The sequence below is a fragment of the Harpia harpyja genome, chromosome 17 (assembly GCF_026419915.1).
Source record: "Harpia harpyja isolate bHarHar1 chromosome 17, bHarHar1 primary haplotype, whole genome shotgun sequence".
Lineage (NCBI taxonomy): Eukaryota > Metazoa > Chordata > Aves > Accipitriformes > Accipitridae > Harpia > Harpia harpyja.
Genome location: NC_068956.1, coordinates 2,618,079 through 2,639,438, shown reverse-complemented (window position 1 = coordinate 2,639,438; position 21,360 = coordinate 2,618,079). Strand labels below are relative to the sequence as shown.

General features: G+C 46.5%; 1 protein-coding gene across 1 annotated transcript in view; it reads left to right on the top strand.

The window, feature by feature from the left end:
* Positions 1-21,360, top strand: part of MAP6 (microtubule associated protein 6) — a 43,341-nt gene that overhangs the window by 9,185 nt on the left and 12,796 nt on the right. Inside the window, exons 2-3 of the mRNA XM_052812851.1 lie at positions 18,645-18,858; positions 20,771-20,967. Of these exons, the coding sequence (XP_052668811.1) occupies positions 18,645-18,858; positions 20,771-20,967 (411 nt within the window). The remainder of the gene's footprint in view (positions 1-18,644; positions 18,859-20,770; positions 20,968-21,360) is intronic.

Genomic DNA, 21,360 nt, shown 5'->3' with positions numbered 1-21,360 from the left:
ATCGGACTCCCACTGACTGCAGTCGGCTTTCTCCTGCATGGCAACGTCCTCCCCATGTCAATTAGCTCTTGCACGGTGTTTATCCACCCAACCTTGCAGGTGCTCTCTTGGAAAGCGGCCAGAGATTTCTCACTGAAATACTTTGCAAGGTCGCTGGTGCCCTGCTAGTGTTGTTTGGCTGTTGCTTTGCTTTTCTTGTTCTTTAAAAGGGTTGAAGGTATGTGGCGTTGTGCAGGTGCTTTGCTCTTATCTAGCTCAGAAAGGGTAAAAAAAGTGAAGGTGGTGTTTATTAGAAAACAGTGGCCTTCTGGAGCGGAGCTATATATTAATTGCAAATGGCAGGGTTATTCTGCTTGTAGAAATCAACAGGGCTATTCCCAAGAGTGCTGGCAGTGGCACTGGGGTCTTAACCCAAAGTCCATATCGGGTCTTCTTTCTCTCCCCAAAGCCCTGCAGGACCAGCATGTCCTCTTGCAGGATCCCTGCCTTTCTGTAGGATTAAAAGCTCATGCCGTGGTGTTGATACCTCAGATTTCCTTCTCCACGCTCATCCTAATCTTGCTCCCCTTGCACAAGGTACAAACACTATGCTTCTGTGGGAACCCCGTGTGTAAGGGCTAGCTGTCAATTAAATGATGATTATGTGAAATTAATTATTAGGTGAATTAGTGTTTTCCCCACTTTGTCCTTTTCCTCCTGATTCCTTCCCATTAAATCAGCTACGGAAGGTATCGTGGCCACACAGGTGGAGGGGAAAATGGGCAGAGAGCTCATCTCCCAAAGAAGGGGATCCAATCTATTTCTTCCAGAGCAAAGATGAGCAGACATCTTAGAAAGCACACATTTATGGGGAGCTGGACAGTTTGTGTTTTCCAGAAATCCAGTTAGACCAGCTGAAAACTCGGCTTTGGGAAGATCAGAGCTGGCCAAGCCGGTGGGTTGCAATAAAGAAACCTCAGGTTTGTGTCTCGGTGCTGGGTGAATGGCAAGAGGAGAGGTTATCCAGACGTAGGAGGAGGAAATTCTTCAGGATCAGCCCTGATTGCTGAGCTTCAGGCTTCCTCCCACATTTCACTTTGCCTTTCACCTTGAAGGAGGCTGCGCATCTGCTCTCGGGCAGGCAGCTTCGCCTAAAAGAAATCAGTGCATCATGCTCTGGTGGGCTGGAAACACAGGCAGGGACGTGAACCCTGACTGGTCCCATTCCCAGATTTGGGCAGCAATGGGGCTGATGGTTGGTTTATTGGCCGAGACCTTCAAGGAGAAGCTGCAGGTGCCCTCAAGGTGCCATTTCACTGGGAAGGGGGGGTCCCTTTCCCTTCTCACATCCACTTCGACTGTGGAGCTCCATCAACCTGAGCCCCAGCAGGAGGTTGAAAGGATGCTCGACATCTTGCAAACTCTTTTGCAGCCTGAGCCAGGCTTTACTACCAGTGCAGCAGAGCAAACTCTCTTATCGGTGAAGTTCCTAAAACTAAGGGAGGAATTAGCTGCAAAGGTCTGATTTTTCCGCTTTGCTGGATTAGTGGAGGCCAGCATGCAGATCAGGACTTCGACCATGCTTTGTGCTCTCATTATTTGGATATAAAATAGATGCGCAGAAGGTCGGAGATGGGGGACGAAGGGGAAGATCAGAGGTTGCAAGTGCGAGATTCTATGAAGGTATGGCAGGCCCTGGGTTGGGTTTGCATGGGGCTGATGTGCCATGGCTGGGTGACAGCCTCCCACCAGGTACGCTGAGCATCAAGGGGACGAACGCGCCGGTCTCAGCCGAGCGGCAGAGCTTGTCACGGTGTCGGCCAGTAGCTATGGCAACTTTCACGGAGGATTCCCGGAGAGGGATGTGTTGGCAAGCAGCCTGACGGAGGGAGGACGCAAGGAAAACCACGTGTTCCCTCCAGGGAGCTGGGATGGGTTTCGGCAGCATCATCGTGCAGAGAGCCAGGGAGATGCTGTCGTTGAAAGTTGCGGTGCTTTTTCCTCCATCGGTGGGGTAAAAACCTCTGGCAGCACTGCGGCATTGGAGCAAATCTCAGCTTGGAGCACGGATCCGTTTCTGCATGAACATCCCAGTTTTGGCTAGCAATACTACTCACTTAGCTCCTGCATCACATGGACCTGGCATTGCAGGGTCGGAGAAGGGCTGAGGTCTGCTCGGGCTCACAGCACAGTGGAGAGAAGGAGCTGTTTCATCCCTTCTGCACAGAACGCAACCTGCCTTAAGTATCCCACAGGCAATTTAAATTTACAGCACCACTTTCCTCCTGTAGTTGTAACTGATACCTTAATTGCAGGTAAGGGATTTTTAAAGTCAGAAAGGGGCGTTAGGACTATCCTGTCTGTGAGCCTGTACAGCGCTGTATTTCATCCATGTTATCTTGTGCTGAGTCCTTCACCTCTGTTTGGCTAAATCATTTTTCATGCTGGAATTGGAATTCAAATAGATCTTGACATATTGGAGAAACAGCCTGAAATAAAGAAGAAGCAGTTCAGGAGAGGTGAGGGCAGGGCATGACGTAGAGGTAGGAATCATCAGCGGTACCGGTGCAGACGGAAGAGCTGGTGCAGGAGCAGTGCTGCAGTGAATCACAAATCACATGTCAGTAATGTTATTTCATTAAAAACAATCAACCAACAAAACCACTCAAAAAAGAAAAAAAATACTTTGGGGCAAGTAACGTACCAAGATGTATGTAGAGGAATTTGACATGTAGGATGTGACATCCTTCCACAGTAGTAAAGCCTCAGGTAGACTCTTTTATTCAGGTTTTGGCTTTGTACTTCAGCATAGCTGTGGACCAGAGAAAGTCCTGAGGACACCCATTAGAGGGTCAGGAGTGCAGAACACATGGTCGTTGCAGAAAGCTGGAAAGTACTAAATGGTTTTGGATAGGGAACAGAGTGCCACAGAGAAATGGATAATTGTCTTTGCACGTATAGAATCACAGAATGGTTTGGGTTGGAAGGGACCTTAAAGATCACCTAGTTCCAACCCCCCTGCCATGGGCAGGGACACCTTCCACTAGATCAGATATGAAACACAACGGTCCATTGGGATGCTCGAACCTGCTATAGTCACAGTCAAGAGGAGCAAGACTTGGATGTTGAAAGTTAAAAATGTACTAAGTGCTTTGCTGGAGCAAGTCTGAGGGATATTGTGCATTGCTGGAGATGCCAGCAGGATATCTCCACAGTCCCTCTCTTTGAAACTAGGAAAAAAATAAGTCATTACCATTCATTCCCTGCATTGATTTTCTGTCTGCAGTGACCTTGGTGCTGCTTGCTATTCTTTATGCTCCCCAGGGCACAGGTTGGATCAAGCTATTACAGTTTTAATAAAAGATGCCTGGGTGTATGCGTGATGACATTTGATTCATATTACCTTGATGGCTTCTGCTGATCCTCAATCACTACCCCACTACCCTCTCTCCTCCCTGCCAAGTTCCCGGTCCTTTATCCTATGTTGGGATCCGACTGTTGGAGTCTTATCCCGTATTGGGCCTTATGTGTCTTTGTGACCAAGACCCAGTCACCCGTTAGTGGGCTCGAAGCCTGCTAACATGCATGCATAGCTGGTGATTTGAAGTCAAAAGCATCATCGCTCAACGGCAGAGGTTAATACGGGACCGCTGACCCTGCCCTGCCTGGCTGAAAACCACCGCGTGGGGAAAGCTTGCACGGACACGAGAGCAGGCTCCGTGTGAATATCACAGAGGTTGATGGAGAAAGCCCTGTCGTTTGGGGCAGGGTCAGCATTTGATCCAACAGAGCAGAGGGAGCATCGAGTGCAGCCAAGAATCGCCCTTCTTAATGCTTTAGCTTTGCTCTCAGCAGAGAAAACCCAACATGACAGCTTCAAGGCAATAATTTTCCCCGCCCTCCTTCGCGTTGATTTTTCTCGTGGCTGGAATGTTAGTTATTTTTTGTAATGCAATATTTAATTATTACTTAATATAAACATTTCATGAACTGTTACAAGGGGTGAATTATTTATGGGAGGGGAAGGAGTGCTTTTTCTGAGCCTTTCTGCGCTGTCGGTTGCAATAAATATCAATCTAGGAGTGTGTTTAAAACATGCACGCTCTGCCTGGGAGACAAGAACAGTGCCGCCTTCTCTTGTCTCGTCTCTCAATTAAGTACCTGCTTAATACATTTGTCCGTAGCATGTTTTATCTCTCGATTAAGCTTGGAGCAGCTCCAAAAGAAGAAGTATTTGCAGATCATCTCATTTCCAAATGCATATTATTTACCCAGTGGATACAAATGGCTCAGAGAGGCTGTAAACATTTGCTGCGCACACAGAAGTGCTTGGTAATAACAAATCCTCCTTCCAGTTCTTTGCAGAAAAGTTATAAAACTGGTGTTTTTAATTTTTAGCCCCCAGATTTACTTCCTGGGAGCTTTTTTTTTTTTTTTTTTTGTGCTTTAGGGAAGGGATTGCAGTGCACATGCTTGCGCACTGGCAGCTGGGTTTGGGTTTTGGCAGGTAGGTCTGTGATTGCAGATGCTTGCAGAGAGCGTGCAGTGGAGGGATATTTTTATTCAGTCCTACATTAACAATATCCTTCTTGGGAAATGGGTTTCCGTGATCCAGACATATTTTTAGGGCTATTTACGGCCATGTTATGATGGCTTCATCTGCCAGACCGGGTGTCTCTGCACACATGAGCATCGATGCAGCACTGTGTCAAAGCAAGTGGCCCATTTGCAACCTCCTCCAGATGCTCCAGGCTGGGTCTGGAGGTGCCAAAAGACCCCAGGACATCAGACCCCTGGGTGGTAACATCCCATCGGCTTCCAAAACCACGTCGATGCAAGATGCTCCCGAAAACAGGAATGGTCTCCGAGTCTCTCAGGTGTTTCTGGGGTTTTGTCCCAGCCTGTGCAGCTTTTTGGGCTTCATTTTCTGCACACAGCATTTCTAAATCCCCTTTGCTGGCACAGGCAGCCGTGCACATACCCTGGGATTTTCTTTCATCTCTTCTTGGTTTTAGCTCCCCAGTGCATGTTACACACAGGCTCCTTGCGTCTGGAAACAGAAAACCACATCTCTACTCCACTTTCTCCTCCAAAGGGAGTAGATTCTACACTTTGCATGCTGCTTATTGCTGTGTGCCCTGCCTTTAGGTTCCAGACACTCTGATTTTGGGGATCCTTTCACCTTCACACCTCTCCTTTGGAGCAGAGCTGGTGCCTTGGTAGCACAGGGCCATCATCACACAGGTGTGAATGGTGTGTTTCGCCGATCATGTCAGTGTGCTCAGAGTGATGCTTTTGATCAAGCACAGTGAGGGGCCTCTGAACACGAGCACCTTTGAAGTAAAGACACAACCCATTTTGTCTGTGCTTCGCTTTCAGGGCTTCCCACTCCTGGCAAGCACTGGAGAAGCCCTTGAAAAAAACCAATTAATTATAAAATAACCTTTTTCCAGAACCTACTTTCTCACCATTTCCCATATAAAGCTTTCCAACAGTCCTCCTTATCCTCTTTTATTTCATGATGGCTTTCGTGTGGATAGCGTGGTACCAGCAGTGACCAGTAATTGCTTCGTTCACTCACATCAGTCCTTGTTTTACCTAATTAGGAGGAGATTTCACAATACAGCCATCTGCTCCAGTGCCTTGTGCTGTCTCTTTCCCAGACTCCCCCGAGACAGCTTTGATGGTCCCAGTATTTACCGATATGGTATCATGGGACTAATCCAGTTGTTGGGGAGCTGGAGTCAACGAGTCCTCCCCATTACCTCGTTATTGATGCACAAGTGATGTGGATGGTTTCCCAAGCTTGCAGAGGTGGGGTGGGGGAATGGAGGCATTTTCTACACTGATTTTCTCATTTCCCGCAATTCTTCTACTTTTGTATCCTCCTGCAGGCAGGGATAGCTTCTAAAGAAAGATGGGTTAACTGGAGGTGGCATGGTCTTGAGTATTACACTGTTAAAAGCGATACACTTCAGTGGACCTAATTCTGCTCCCCGCTACACCCGTGCAGCCCCGGCGACTTGTGGTGGTGTGTTTTATGGTTTCCTAAAAAGATGCATGGGCATATTAAGCTTTGTCCTCTTTCCAAAGAAGCCTTCCTACCTCCCAGTTCTCCCACGCTGTCCCCCTAAACTGTCTGCCCATCTGCTCAGCCCAGTTTAGTCCTTCCGTGGTGCTTTTAAAGCAACCTTCCCTGCAGCACCCAGGGAAATTCCAGTGTAATTTCCCAGTGTTTCCTCCCCAGTAATTCTACATATGTCATGCAAACTCCGGAGCAGGAGCTCTGCACCTTATGGTCCACAGCACAAATCAAATTTACATCTAGATTTTGCAGCCCTTGAAATAAAACAGTATTAAGGGTAAAGATGGGGGGGGGGGAAATCCGACTCAGCCTTTCATTGCTTTCCCTCAGCCCAGTAATCCTTAAGATCCTTGCTCAAGCCTCAGCTCTTTTCTTTCATCTACTTAGTTCACACCCAGCTCAGTATGGTTCTTACAGTTAAAAAGAATTACAACCTCTTAATTTCAACTAAAGAAACACTGAATGGGTGCGTTGCACAGAAAGGCATAAAATGAAAAGCAGAATTCCGCCCTCTGTCAAAGCCAGCAACTGGCTTGTCACTTTTGAATGCTAAAAAAATACTTTAGATTCCATATATATATAAAATCTTGTAAAGAAATGGCACAAGCTCAAGTACGCACACACACGCAGAGGCAGGTAATCGACCAAATGTAGGTTAATCCACTTTCTGTATGGCATTATTTGAGGCTGTGTGGTTGTCACACTGCCTATGTGGTGTGTAGCATGTCTCCCTATGCCTGACTTCACCTGCTTTGTGTTACACACTTGGGACACAGTGGAAAAGCAGCTCGTCAAGCTGCAGAACCATTTGCTTTGAAATATTCATCGTGTTGGGTCTGGTACCCCAGCTGATGGATTCAAGGGATTTCCGCCAGAGTAGTTCTTGCAAAAAATAACTGTACCTGTCAATGGGAAATGACAAACCTGTGTGAAGCAGGGATGCGACTCGCAGACATGCCTTGCGGATGGATGATGTATAAAGTGTCATGGATTTGAATTCGCTTTCCTTTTCTGAGAATAAGATATTATGCATCCAAAGCATGTATATATAAGACGTTAGGATTATATGTTATTTTCTATATTTTACTTTGTAGACTAAAATAGGATAAAATTGGGTGTCTTTGGAGCCTGAGCATATGTGTGTGCTTTGCTTTCACAGGCGGTATTTTAGCTTGGAGGCTCTGAGCTGTTCAAGTGTGAGATCACTTGGGAGATAACCTGGTTGTTACAACACCCAGCTTTCAGTGGTCTAACAGAAAATAAGAGGCCATCCTTGTTGCTTGGCCTCTAAGCTGAGCTGCAGGCTTCTCTATTCCTGTCTAGGAGACACATCCATTGGTGTGAGCAGCAGCTGAGGCTGTGACCTTGCATCAGCATCTCCATCAGCTCTGCAGGATCGTTGAAGGTGGAGGGGGGATGCTGCCACGAGACGGCAGGGTTAGACCATGTATTTACCTGCTGTGGGCAGTATGTACAGAAGAAATATGTGGTATTCAAGGTTTTCTTTGCTTTGGATGTTCAGCAGCATGTTACTGCTCCAGCCCAGTGCAAGAAAAAAACGGAATACCACATATTCTGGGCACTACATTTGCCATGGGGCTTGGCTTACTGCTCTTTTACTTAGTGGTCATGGTGCTTGTTCCTCAATGCCTCCTCCATGAATGTTCATGGGGATCCTGATCCATGATGTCCCTTTTCCTAGCACTTGCCTTGTTGCCATCTTGGACATGTAAACCTTTTGAAATCAGGTGACTAGGTCTTCTATTAAAGCCCACACCAGAACTGCTTTCATTTCATAACTCAGACTGTGACTAACTAGCGTCTTCATTTTTCATGTGTACGATTAAGTTTTAGGACACCTGGTACCCAATCAGCATATGAAGGATATTCAGATACAGTCATATAGTAGCTACTACAGTGAGGAGCAAATAATAGTCATCAATGCAGTGGCAAAACAATAGCTGCTATTTAAGTTTCACCATCTTCCTCCTTTACTGCCGAATCTATTTCTACTCCCATGCCAGGGTGAGCAATTACACTGTCATGGAGACTAGAAATGAAATCAAAAGCAACACTGATTTTGAGCTGCATTAGAAACAGAGAAAGAAGGGAAGTAATGATTCCCTGAAGGGAGCAGAAGAATACAGCTAGTCGAATAACATTGCTGTGACAGAAGAGCTATTTCATGTCAAACAGCTATGTCCCGACCTTCCTTCAGAGAGACCCATCCTTCTGCATCCGTGATTTGGATGATAATTGAACAAATTCAGACAAAATCTAACCTGTCGTCCGCAGCACCACCCGTCTCCATCTTTTGCCTCAAGGGCAGACCTTGCGGTTCCTATGCAGCTGAACTGCAGTATCACTAAAGCATCCTCAGGTTGGAGAAGGGCCAGGATCTAGGGAACAGGAGCTGGCAACGAGCTCAAGCGGCTTCACACCAGAGCTTCCAGGAAAGTCAAGGCGGGAGGGTTTCCCCAGCAGTCCCTGCCCAGCGCTACGAGAGTAAAATGGTCTTTATGAAAACCCCCAGCAGTGTGAATGAAGCAATTTGGACCAGAGCTGTTGCCAGCAGTGCTGGTCAGTGAGATGCACTGTTCTTCTTCTCCTTGGGCAGCAGCTCTTCAGTTCTGTAACTGTCTGGCCTGTCGTTGCTGAAAGGTGATGCTTTTGGACTCCCTCCCCATCCCACTGCTGGATCTCTGGGGTGGTCTGATCATACTATGAGTTTGTGAAATGCAGTTGCTTCATTTGACCTAAAAAGGTTCATTTTCCCCAGCCTTAGTTAGCACATTTTGCTGCACCAGATTCCCCTCTTACAAGTCACATCATGGCTTCGCATATAGCTTTTGGAGTGTGGTCCACCAAGTTCTGATTCAGGTAGTCATTTCTGCCCATATTTACATGTCAGGAGCAGCAAAGAGCCACTGTGCATGTGCTCAAGCGTTCTGCTGAACTGAAATAATGCATTTTTAATTCGTGTCTTGTTTGTGTCTTCAGACACTTGAAACGAGGTGCTGAAAACGTCTCTCCACCAAGAATCCCACTGGAGCTAAAGGCTCACGAGGCCACCAGCCGAGCACAGCTTCAGCGTGCTGTTTTGCATGGGGATGGGCAGAGGCAGGCAGACTTTAGCTGGAGACAGACCCAGCGTGCAGCATCGCTGCAGGCAGCTGCCGGTTTCTCTGTATCCCATCGAATATTTGAATAAGTTCGTTGCACTCAGCGTGAATTGCACTGAAAAATCTTTGCACTTGAAGAAGAGCAGAATTTACAACGCTGTGTTGTCTTTGCAAGTTCTTCCACTTTTCCTAATACAAAGATTTCTTCTCAAGGGTTTTTCCCTCTGGGACCTTAATGGGTGAGCCTAGCTAATTCATGTCTCCATACCTTGATGTAGCCATGCAGTTGTGCATGTCGTCTTGCAAGGGAGTCAGATACGTGATGCTCTTTGGCACTTTGGCTCTCCTCCCCCTGTTCAGGTTTCTGCAGCCCATCCAGATCTGCCTGTGGCAATACTTCTCCCAATCTGAATCTTGCTACAGCACCCTGTCGATAAAGATGCTTTTGTGTCAAAGCATCCATGACATGAGCCACTTGCTTTGTTTAACCTTGTGGCAAATTTTAGTCATCTGCTCATTTGGAGGACAAGGGGGATGAGGCATTGCTCTTGCTCCAACCAACTGGAGAATAGACCTACGGGCCACGAAATGGGATGTTAGCAGAGCTTCGACCTGGCCCTGACCCATTTTCCAGGGCTGGACATGACATTTACAGATGGGTTGTTTCTGCAAGCATGCTCAGAAACGTCAGGCTGTGATCACGCACCCTGGGAGCTTCCCTAACAGGCTGCATCGACTGGCTTCATTGGTGACACCAACATTGAATTCACCAACTTTACAGGCTTGAGCATGTACGAAGAAAGCACAGCACCTTCTGTATGGAATGGCCAACGTGTGTCCCTTCATCAGCAGGACCCATAAGCTTATAACATCAAGGGAAAATCAGAGAGGTATAAACTGGCAAACCTCCATGGGGTTGCGCTTCACACCAGGAGGGTTCCTGAGGTGTCACTGCTGTTGGGTTTAACCTCTCTTCAGATCTCCAGGTGGACCTTTCCCTGGTTTCTGGCATTTCTGCAGTGGGATCTCCCAGTGTTATCTTCCCGAGAGTCCACGCTTTTCCCTGTGGTGGGTATTTAGCCACCAGGAGGTAGGGGGGACCTTGGGCTGCTGGGCTGTAGCAGATGCTGATGGATGCCCTTTATCTGGCCCGGACTGTGCTTTCCCCATGGTTGGTGGGGCACAAGAGTGGAGCTAAGGTGAAGGTAGCAGTGGAAGGAAGGAGATGATCATGGGGGTGCTGGTGTTTACCCTGAGGTCCACAAAGTGGACTTTGTGTGTCCAAGGTGCCCAGACGTGCCACCTAGTCTGAGCGTGGGGATTTATCTCACCCTTTCCTGTCATACATGGACCTCTTCATGCTGCTCAGTATCCCAGTGGCTGGCTATTCCTCACGGATGGTCCTCAACTCTCCTTTTTCGCTGTGCTGAGGCAGGAGCAGTGGCAGGGCTGTTACTCTTGGGGTTAGTCTCCCACAACTACGTTGCTCTCTCAGCTCCTTGGCCCTCTGCAGTGTTCACCGTCATCTTCAGTCAGGTATTTGTGACGTTTGAGACATGACAGCATGTGCAATAATTCTGCCTCCTTGGAAGGCCATGCTCCATAGCCCTCAGGCAGCGCAATATCCATGATTTGTGGGCTGCTGACTCAAGCAACTTTTATTAATGGATCGCAGCATGGTTCTGCTCTGCCAGATGACTTGACTTCATCCTCTTCAGTACATTAATCATATCTTGCTCATAGCCTGCTTCAGCCAGTGCTAAAGTCACCTTGTTGAAGGCTCAGCTCTTTCCTCCTCTTCTATGCCAGTGCTGTATTGATGGGCCCTAACCAGGGATGTCCACAGATACTGGTCCCTCCCCACCCTGCTCACACTTACACCATTGTGCATTGTCCAAGTTTCAAATTCATGCATTAATATATCACATTGTTTTAGTCTTTGTACACAATTAAATATTGGCTCATCCAAACTGACTTGCTCTCTGTACATATGTATGTGTGTGTGTGTGTGCATGTCTTAGAGGCTGATTATTAATGTTTGGGAAAAAATAATCTTGGGCACCAGGAGCTTCATTATACCATTCACAGTCTCAGTGCAGCTTTACAGTAAATTATTGTGTACAAGATAATAGCATGAGCATTAGAGGATAAAGCTGTCATTAAGCATCCACGTAGGAGTTGGAGACAGGGCACTTGATGCAGCAGACAGTGAGGGGGTAGTTCTTGCACTTGCGATGGCGAATTTTGTATGTGGACAAGACCATTGCAATAGGAGTTGGTTGGAATTGACCTTTTAACTAAAGGGGACTGGGGTGGGAGATGGGATGAAATGGTCGAAGCCACTCTCTTGGGCTGCAGGGGACACACTGTGTTGCAGTAACATGTCAGGCTGTCAGAAGCAGCAAGGAATCATCCAGGTGCAGGATTTTAGACTTATTTCTCTGGGAGGCAAGAACACATTGTGCCATTTACTATTGCACAAGGGACCTCAGCACGGGACAGTGTTCCTTTATTGCTGAAAATGTCTTAGGAGTCATGCTTTGGCTCTTGCACAACAGTAACCATTGATCAAGCTTATCTTTAAAATTAATTGTGTTTGCAGGAGTATACACAGCCTGTTTATATTGAGCCCAAATGGAATTTTTCTGTTCACATTAGAAAAGAGAACAGCTTTATGATCAAAACATGTGCATGCTCCTTATATGAGCAATCCTTTGCGAGCAGAATTTGCTCGCAGTCCAGCTAGTCCAATATCTTCTGGCTGATCACAGCCAGGACCAGACAACCGGAGGGAGATTAGAGGAGATTCCTACAGTATGGAATAGCTCCTGCTTTGGCCTATAGTTTGTAGAGGACAGCTAAATGCTGAAGAGCAGTGGTAATGATTATCTCGAGGATGTGTTGCTGAAATTTCCTTTGATACCTCTGAATATTCTCAATATCCATCTAAACAGCCATGACAATTAAATCGCCTTAAATCCTGGACCTCAATGACCTCCTTTGGCATTGAGTTCCAGAGTTTGACCAGGCGTTATCATTGATTTGGGGTTTCCCACTGTTTCATTTCACTGAACATCTCTTTTCCTGCATTAAGAGGGAAAAGGGAGCTGGAGAATATTTGGGAGCAAACGATGCTTTATTCCAGAAAGGCGAAATAGTTTGAAAATCCCAGACAAATTTGGTACTTAGTTTGGCCAATACCTATATATTTTTTCATTGCTGTTTTGTTTAGAGGAATACTAAGGAGAAATGTGATGTTCTGAAATATTCCTTGTGAAGGAGTTTGATGTTTTGCTTCATAAGGGGATTCATAGTCCTTTCATGTTGTCCTGAGTAGAATAAGTAAAAAATGGGATGGAAAAGAATTAAAGAAACTGAAAAAGAAAGTTAAACATTAATTTCAGAATGAATGAAACATTTCAGGCCAAACATTTCATAAAGGATTTTTTTTTTCCAGTGAAAAATCTGAATATTTTTCATTTTTGGTTGAGCCATAGTTTTTTAAATTAAGCTAGAAATATCCCTTCTGTGCAGGACTCCACCATGAAGTTCCTGGTCTCCCTTTTCTGCACCATTCATTATTTCATATGTGCACGTCACGATGAGTGAATTGGGTGGCTCAGTGCCGGTAAAACTGCTGTCAGCAGAATCCAGCTGATTCTGAACAAATGTAACCGCTCTTCAAAGTCCTTCAGTGTAAGTTTTGAAGTGGTCGAACCTGGCTCTGTCTCACCCTCCTTCCCCTTCTTGGCTTTGCTCTGGCATCAATAGATGAAGGCAATCAGTGCCTACCTGAGTGTTGGCGAGCATCTCCAGAGACGGCTGCATGCCCTAGCTTGGAGCTCACATCAACCCCATGTCCCCTGGCAGGGATGGGGGAGATGTTAAGGTCACCCTCCCCTGCAACCACCTTAGCAATCCTCAGCCAAGGGGAAAATGCAATTACAATAAAGAGGGTGGATGAAGCCTCATGCGAGAGCACTGTGGTATCCACTGGTGAGCAACTCTTGGCTTTAATGGATATAGATCAGGCCACCACCTCCCCAGGCTGCTGTCATCTTATAAGAAGATCTACTACCTATTAATTTGCAAGGCGTCTGCCCCATCCTATGCAGCCCTATGTTCTCATCGGGTCTGTAGATGGCTAAACTCCTTTTATCTTCACTGGGAATTTTTCCTGTTGGACTTGGCTTGCAAAAGGTCATCTGATGCCTCATATACTCCTTTTTGTTGAGTTTCATTTCCATTTCCATTTCAGGTCAGCACTGGATTCCCGACTGATTCTAATTATTCTTTGTAAGGCTGGGACCAGAGCTAGACAGAAAATTAGGAGACGTGTAATTTGCTGCTATTTCAGTTCAACCCCTCTGTTTCATGCCAAGGTAGCAATTCTTAAAATCTTTCTCAGCAAAATTAAGAGCAATGGAAATCCCTTAGATAAAGAATTACAGAGCTGGACTAAGCTGTGCCTCTGGGGTATGTCCTTACTGGTGCTAGTCCATGCCCGTGACGCACCCGAGCAGCGTGAGCAAAGGCTTTTGCTCGGGTTTTAGGTGAGCTTTGAGGCTGGGCTCTTTTAGGATGGCGTCTAGCATGCTCCTGAAATACTTTCAGAGCTAATTTTGTGTGGAGCAGTCTGTGGTGGTCCAGACGCCGCTATGACTGGCTGTTCTCAAAACAGGGAGAAATAACATTTTCAGGGCTTCTTTCAGATTGCAGACGGAATTTGTAATTTTTGGGCACCTTCCCCACAAATTGGCCTTGGGATGTTAAATAGTAATGAGGGAGGTCTCAGAACTGCAGGGGGGTCCCCAAGCCAGGGTTAGTTTTAGTGTTACAGGAGCAACCAATACAATACCTTAGAGAACAGATATTTTTACTAATCCCAGAATACCAAAAAAAAAGAAAATCAACTCTGAAAGCTGCTGCTTTTCCTCTCACGCCTTTGCTGCATATAAGGAGTCTATCAATTTATAAAGCAGCATCTCCAAGTGACATAAATATCCTGGAGCATCAGGCGAGTTCCAGACAGCACAGTGCGACTGCCCTGAGAGGGTGTAGCCGTGCCGTGCGCTGTTTGGACAACATGACCTCATGGTGACGTAGGACCGTATCAGACAGACATTTGATGGAAGGCGGATTTAGGTCACCTTCCTGAGACATCCCTCTCATCCCTACAATTAACAGAGACGCAAACCCCAAGCAGGGCACCTGCCTCCTCATTCATACTTTGCATTAGTAAATTCAATGCGCCTGGCACTCAAATGTGGTGATCCAGGCTGTGAAGTTGCTAGCACACTCCTTCCTACATTTTTGGCCCAGGGTAACTAGTACTTTTCCAAGCAATTGTTGAGCTGGCTTCAGGAGCTGGCATATTCCAGGGGCAGTTCCCAGTGGGCTGTTTTCCCTCTCTCATCTGTGATGGAGACAGAGAGATTTAGGAATTAGCACTTTTGTGCTAATTAACCATGGTAAGTTGAATTTCTGGGCACTGATGCAACCAGCACAGAATAGCCTGTGTCTATTCTAGTGACACTTTTTTTGCAGCTTGTGTGTTGCCTGAATATCAAAACCAGGCACTGAGATCAGCTTGCTGCAGCAGACGTAGCTGTAGTAAATGGTCTGAGTCTCTTCTTCTACTGCCTCTGCAAGCTCTGGATAAATAGATGTGCAGATTTCGGCACACTGGGTGCTTGAGCGTGGTCACAGTTTGGAGTAGCTGGTCCATCCCAGGTGCGGTAGGACTCCATATGAACGTGGCCCATGCTCTCTCATATGCTTGAAGGGACTGGCTGTAGTGTAATAGCTGGTGATGTGAAACCACGCACATTTGCCTGAAAAGGATTTAGAATAGAACCATAGAATCATAGAATGGTTTGGGTTGGAAGGGACCTTTCAAGGTCATCTAGTCCAACCCCCCTGCCATGGGCAGGGACATCTTCAACCAGATCAGGTTGCTCAGAGCCCCGTCCAGCCTGACCTCGAATGTTTCCAGGGATGGGGCATCGGCCACCTCTCTGGGCAACCTGTTATTTCTAGATGTGCACTGAATCCGTGTGACATACCTGGTATTTACAACTTCTTTGTCAACACTGTAAAATATTTCAAGATTAATAGCCTTCTATCCTCCACTTCCAGAGAAGATCGGGGGTGAGCTATTTCAGAGCCAGTGGACATAGCACGTCAGCATGCATCCACCTAAGAACAGCTATTGGTCTATCCTTTGCCTGCAAAGCCAGGCTCATCTTGGGAGATGCAGGGTAGTCAAGGGTCCTGTCGCCAAGTACAGAGGAGCTGAGTACTCACAGAATTGTTACATCTGCATTAAGACCAGCAAAGCAAGGATGGAGAAGAGCAGAGGAATTCATGCTCATTTTTAACAGTCAGCTGAGATTGGTTGTTGCATTAACAGCCCAGCTGTATTGCACGATCTCTCGCTTTAGCATTTCAGCAACCAGCCTATGGGAGCGCAGAAGTGCATTCCCTGCCAGCCCACAGGTAGCACAAGGCTTTTTTCTCCCTTTTCCCCACCTCATGTGTCTGCCTTGTCCACAGAGATCACAGGCTTTTCAGGGAGCAGCCTGTCTCTTTCTGTATGTTTGCATAATGTGATGCATAATGAGGTTGCCAGGCGCTATGGTAACAAATACGATCACGCTGCTTCAAAGCTCACCTCCATATAAACCAGCATTTTATGAGCAACAGAATGAAAACATACTGGTTTGTGTTAAAGGCCAGCACCTATGTGCATGTTACTACAGCCTCCATCCTTTGTCTCTGGTTCTGTAGATGCAAGCTGTGCTTATGGTGGTCCATGTGGGCTGGTTGGGCAGCCAGCCCTACAATAAGTAAGAAAATGAACTTTACCTGTCTTTCCCTCAGCTGAAGAACACCATTTGGATATTCCTCCTGTGGCCACTCAGTGATTTTGAGGAAAGGTGGTGTGATTTTCACCTCCGCGATTTCTACCTCTGCCACAAATGATAGAAAATAGCTAACAGGTTTAGAAGATGCTAGGGAGGGATCCGAGTGACAGATAGACATGGGTGGAGAGAATTAGTGCATTATTTTATTTCCTTTGGAAAGTAGTTGAAAATATATAATCTACTTTGGAACAAAAGTGGATCCTAGGAAGAAGCCTCTTATTGTCTGAGGAGCTTGGGTTGAACTTTGAGTTTGTCAGTAACGTGTTCACATCTTTAATCCAGTTCTTTAAAGATGTTTCCTCTTCCTTTCTCTCAGCTCTTCCTGCAGGAGGGATATTTTAGCAATGGACTGCAGAGAAATATCTGTGAACAAATGGGTGACATTCAGTGAACAGGAACCAAGAGGACACAAATGAGCCCATTCATGTATTGCTCATTCAGTTCCATGAAGAACAGCATCCTTCAAACAGGCACTATTATCCAAGCCCAGGAAGGGCTGAATAGTGAAAGAGGGGGAGTGAAATGAAGAAATTCAGGGAAAATAAAAAGTAGATGTAGGTAGAATCAACAATAAGAAAGGATGGAGAGTTGGAGGTGGGATTTGGCTCATAAAGATACCTACATTTAGGGGTGTATGTTTGAGTGTCTTCACATGTGCTAGATATTTGTATTCCTATCAGTGGAGATCTAGTCGGTTGACAGAGCCCAAAGAGGCATTCAGCTCATCCTAAAGCAGTCACCCATCTCTGGGACAGGGAAGGGTGAAGGGCTTTCCAAGCTCCACTGACTGTGTTGGCCAGTCCACATTGAGTACCACAAGGACACAGTCACCCTGCAGATGTGGTGAGACCTTAATATAGGTGTCTTAGGAGGAGAAACACACCCAGGAGACTGTTGCAACCAGCAGTTATTTTGGAAGGGAAAGGTATTTTCCATCTTTGCAGTGGGGTTATGTGAATGGGAAATGTAATACTGGGTGGGCAGGGAGCTGCACTGATCCTACACGTGAAGGGACCATTTATTACTGGTCCCTGAGGACAACAGATGGACTTCTGCAGCTTAGCCTCCCTGTCTAAGCAGATCCTCTGATGACCGATGAAGTGTGCATGTCCATACTGAAGCTTTCCTGAGTCTCTGGACTTAGTCCAACTGCTTATCTTCATAAAAGTAAAAGCTGAATATCTCCATGACCATTTGTCAAATTTGGTTGAAGCTGATTAAGATGTTCAAAGCTATTATGGGAAGGGATTGACTGGCAGTACCTTCACACAGAGTTCATTTCCCTAATAAACCAGGCTGAAAACAACCAAAGGTGGTTGAGTGGAACGGGGCAGGGGGGAACAGGGTCTGCAAGTTAGTGGTCCCATTGCCTCAAAGGTCCTGAAATTAAGACAAGGGCTTTGATTTCCATGGAAAATTCACCCCTTTGTGGAGGGCTTGGATCACCACCGTTGGGACAGCTCCTAGCTTGCGTTGGAGTTTTAAGGGTCTAAACACTGCCTAGGACTATGAGCACAACCTGTTTAAGGTAGCAACACACTTGGGGTTTCTCCATCCCCATTCTCAGATGAATGGCAATTTGGTTTGCTTCAAAACTGGAAAGATGTTGGTGCTTTGTTGGGAAGAACTACAAAATGCAAGAGAAGGAGTCTGTGGATGGGAACCACAATGTGTCCAGCAGATGCTAAAAATCTTTGAAATGTGTTTGGGGTTTTTTTTGCTCAAAAAAGTTGGAGCTCTGTCCAAAAGAAATGAAGGATGGTGTTATTATTTTTTCAGTAAGTCGGAAATTCACCATCAGCTAATAAAGAGAAGCCATAGCTCACAATACCTGATAAACTGCATTTCCTACTCTGCTTGAGTTTACGTCTAAGACAATTTTATCTTAAACTAATCCTTTACAGAATTAACCAAACTGTTGTGCATAATTTGGTGCAATATAGGCGAAATGATACAATTCACTACTTACAGGCATGGGTAAGGGGTGTCTTGGAAATCTTGGCTCCTTACACTTCTGAATCCCCCGGCTCACTTGCCTGCAGGGAAGTTTGCTGAGAAGTGTGTGTCCTGTGTTGAGTTGCAGAATATAAATTTTGATGTTCCTTTCTAAATATTCTTTTGCACCGTAATTGCAAGAGTCAGCAACTGCTTGCAGGTAGCTTCAGTGCAGAGGTGAAGCTGTAGAGAGAGAAAAGCATCTTATGTTTTCAAAAAAAGCATCGCAGTCACATCTGAGGCCAGATTTGCCGAGGGCACGTGACCATTGTCACACAACTAGCAGACTGTTTGGTGCCCGGGACTGGCTGATTTTAATAGACCAAATTTCATTTGAACTTCTCCTAATGTGTCAGTGGGTTTTGGATGAGGTAAAAAGTGAGCTGTTGGGAGCCAGTTTTTTGGTAAACCTGACTGGGTGGCGGCTAAAGCCCTTCCAAATAGACCTTGTTGAGCAATGAGGGATTCCATTCCCACATTACCGCTACTGTGCTGTTGGTTTAATTCCTGAACCCCCCTTTCTTTTTTGATCTTCAGAAACGAGTTCAGACCCTGGGTAGACGTCAAACCTGTGAAAGCTATAAAAGCGAAGGCCCAGTACAAGCCGCCAGAGGAGAAAATGACCCATGAAACCAGTTACAGTGCTCAATTCAAGGGGGAAACCAGTAAGCCTGCTCCAGCTGATAACAAATTCCTGGAGCGCAGAAGGATACGCACTCTCTACAGCGAACCCTACAAAGAACCGCCAAAGGTGAGAAACGCAGCAGAAGGGACCCAGGGCCATCACTGGTCCTGGTGGGGCTTGTCCAACACAGTAAGGCTGGGCTCGACACTGCCTGCTGTCATTGCCCTTATGTGGCATTTTCATTTCTGAGCAGCGGGTGCATCTGGGGATCCACCTTGGAGATAGTGGTGGATGAAAAACTGAATATGAGTTGGTAATGTGAGCTCACAGCCCAGAAAACTAGTCATATCCTGGGCTGCATTAAAAGAAGCACGGCCAGCAGGTCGAGGGAGGTCGTTGTCCCCCTCTGCTCCGCTCTGGTGAGACCCCCTTGCAGTTCTGCGTCCAGCTCTGGGGTCCTCGGCACAGGAGAGACGTGGACCTGTTGGAGCGGGTCCAGAGGAGGGACACAAAAATGATCAGAGGGCTGGAACACCTCTGCTATGAGGAAAGGCTGAGGGAGTTGGGGTTGTTCAGCCTGGAGAAGAGAAGGCTCCAGGGAGACCTTATAGCAGCCTTCCAGTAGTTAAAGGGGGCCTACAGGAAAGATGGGGAGGGACTCTAACAGGGAGTGTAGTGATAGGATGAGGGGTAATGGTTTTAAACTAAAAGAGGCTAGATTTAGATTAGATATTAGGAAGAAATTCTTTACTGTGAGGGTGGTGAGGTACTGGAAGAGGTTGCCCAGAGAGGTGGTTGATGCCCCATCCCTGGAAGTGCTCAAGGCCAGGCTGGATGGGGCTTTGAGCAACCTGGTCTAGTGGAAGGTGTCCCTGCCCATGGCAGGGGGGTTGGAACGAGATGATCTTTAAGGTCCCTTCCAACCCAAACCGTTCTATGATTCTATGGGCTCTAGTACAGGTTGATGCACTTTGGAGACAATACGTCAAACTGTAAAGAAGCGACGATAGGCCCCAGATGAAGAGGTTTTTGCATTGTCATTTCCCAGGTGATTATCTGGACAGCTTTCTCTTCCTCCCTCCAAAACCATAGGCACCCCACATTACACTTTATCCCAGGAACAACATGGTAAGAGCCAGATCTTCAGCTGCAGTTAATTCAGAGCACTCCACAGATTTTGACAGTAAGCACTTTTGGCTTTGATCAGATTGAGGACATGTGTCGAGAAGGGCCTAGGCTGAAATGTCTTCCAGCCTTGTTTTCTAGGAGCAGTGGAGGATCTGCATATAAAAGGAGTCAGTCTGTGCAATTTTAAACCTAGGACCATTAGTCCTTCCCAGAGTTTATAAGTGCTTCCCAGAGTTTATAAGAGGTCTCAGAGGGATGGCAGGGCCAGCATGGAGGAGCTGAAGGCTTCTGTTCCTCCTTAATTTTGAAGTTGTCCTCCCTATTTTGGGGGCTGTAGAAACAGGTGGGTACAAGACACTGTTGTGGCCTTTGCTCAGGTGCCAACTGGAGTCCTGCACCCCATCTATCCCCAAGTGATTTTCCTCCGTTGTGGCAATCTGTTAAGGGACAAACAGACTGAGGAGTCACGTCCTGCAAGAAAGGTGGGGATTTGTAACAGCCTCTTTGTCCTGAGCATCATTTCTCTGCTTCAAATCCAGAGAGAGACAATCCCCTGCGGGCTTGCAAAGCCCCTCCTGAAGTCAGAGAAAGATGGAGGAATTGATAAAATGACTGATAGTATTCCCTCTCCTATTTACCCTGCTGTGTCCTGATCGGGATACAATGGGCTCTGCTGGCTTCAGGGGCACAGTGATTTCAGGGCATCAACACCGTGAAAGGAGTTGGCCATTTGCAACTCAGCATGCACCCGGCTGCTCCCCTCCCTTTGTGGCAGGGCATAGCTGAGTAGATAAGTAACATTCATGCCGTTTCTGATCTAAATCCTGTTTTCCACCTGTCCTTGTGCCTCTCTTTCTCTCTCTCTCTCTCCATCTCTGTGTTGTCGTTTTGCATGTTGCCCTCCATGCAGGTGGAAAAGCCTAGCGTAAAGCCTTCCAAACCAAAAAAGACCACAACAAGCCATAAACCCCTGAAAAAGGCCAAAGACAAGCAGATTGCATCTGGCCGGGCTGCCAAGAAAAAGAGCGCCGAGAACTCCAACACAGCAAAGCCAGAGGACAAGGAGAAAAGTAAAGAGATGAACAATAAACTGGCTGAGGCAAAAGAGTAAATGTCACTGCACTTTCTTTCTCCTTTTTTTCCTTTTCTTTCTTTCTTTCTTTTTTCTTTCTTCCCTTTTTTTTTTCTTTGATTAAATAAAGGCCACAAAATTAATTAGAGGCTTCTAATCTGCTTTTTGTTCTGACTGTATTAGAAGCTTTTCTGTTTTATTTCCAAGGAGGATTAGGGAATCCTTGTTTCTGAGGTCACGTTGTTCTGCTTTGCCTGCACAACACGGCTCTGCACAGAGTGAGGGACGTGGGAATGCACAAGTGGGGTCGTAGGAGATGAAGGTCATGAATCAACCGTGATTGTGTCCAACAGCCTGTCCCTTTCCCCAGGCCTGGTCCTTCAATGCTTTGACAGCGTGGAAGTGCCCGTAGAGCCATGAAGGGGCTG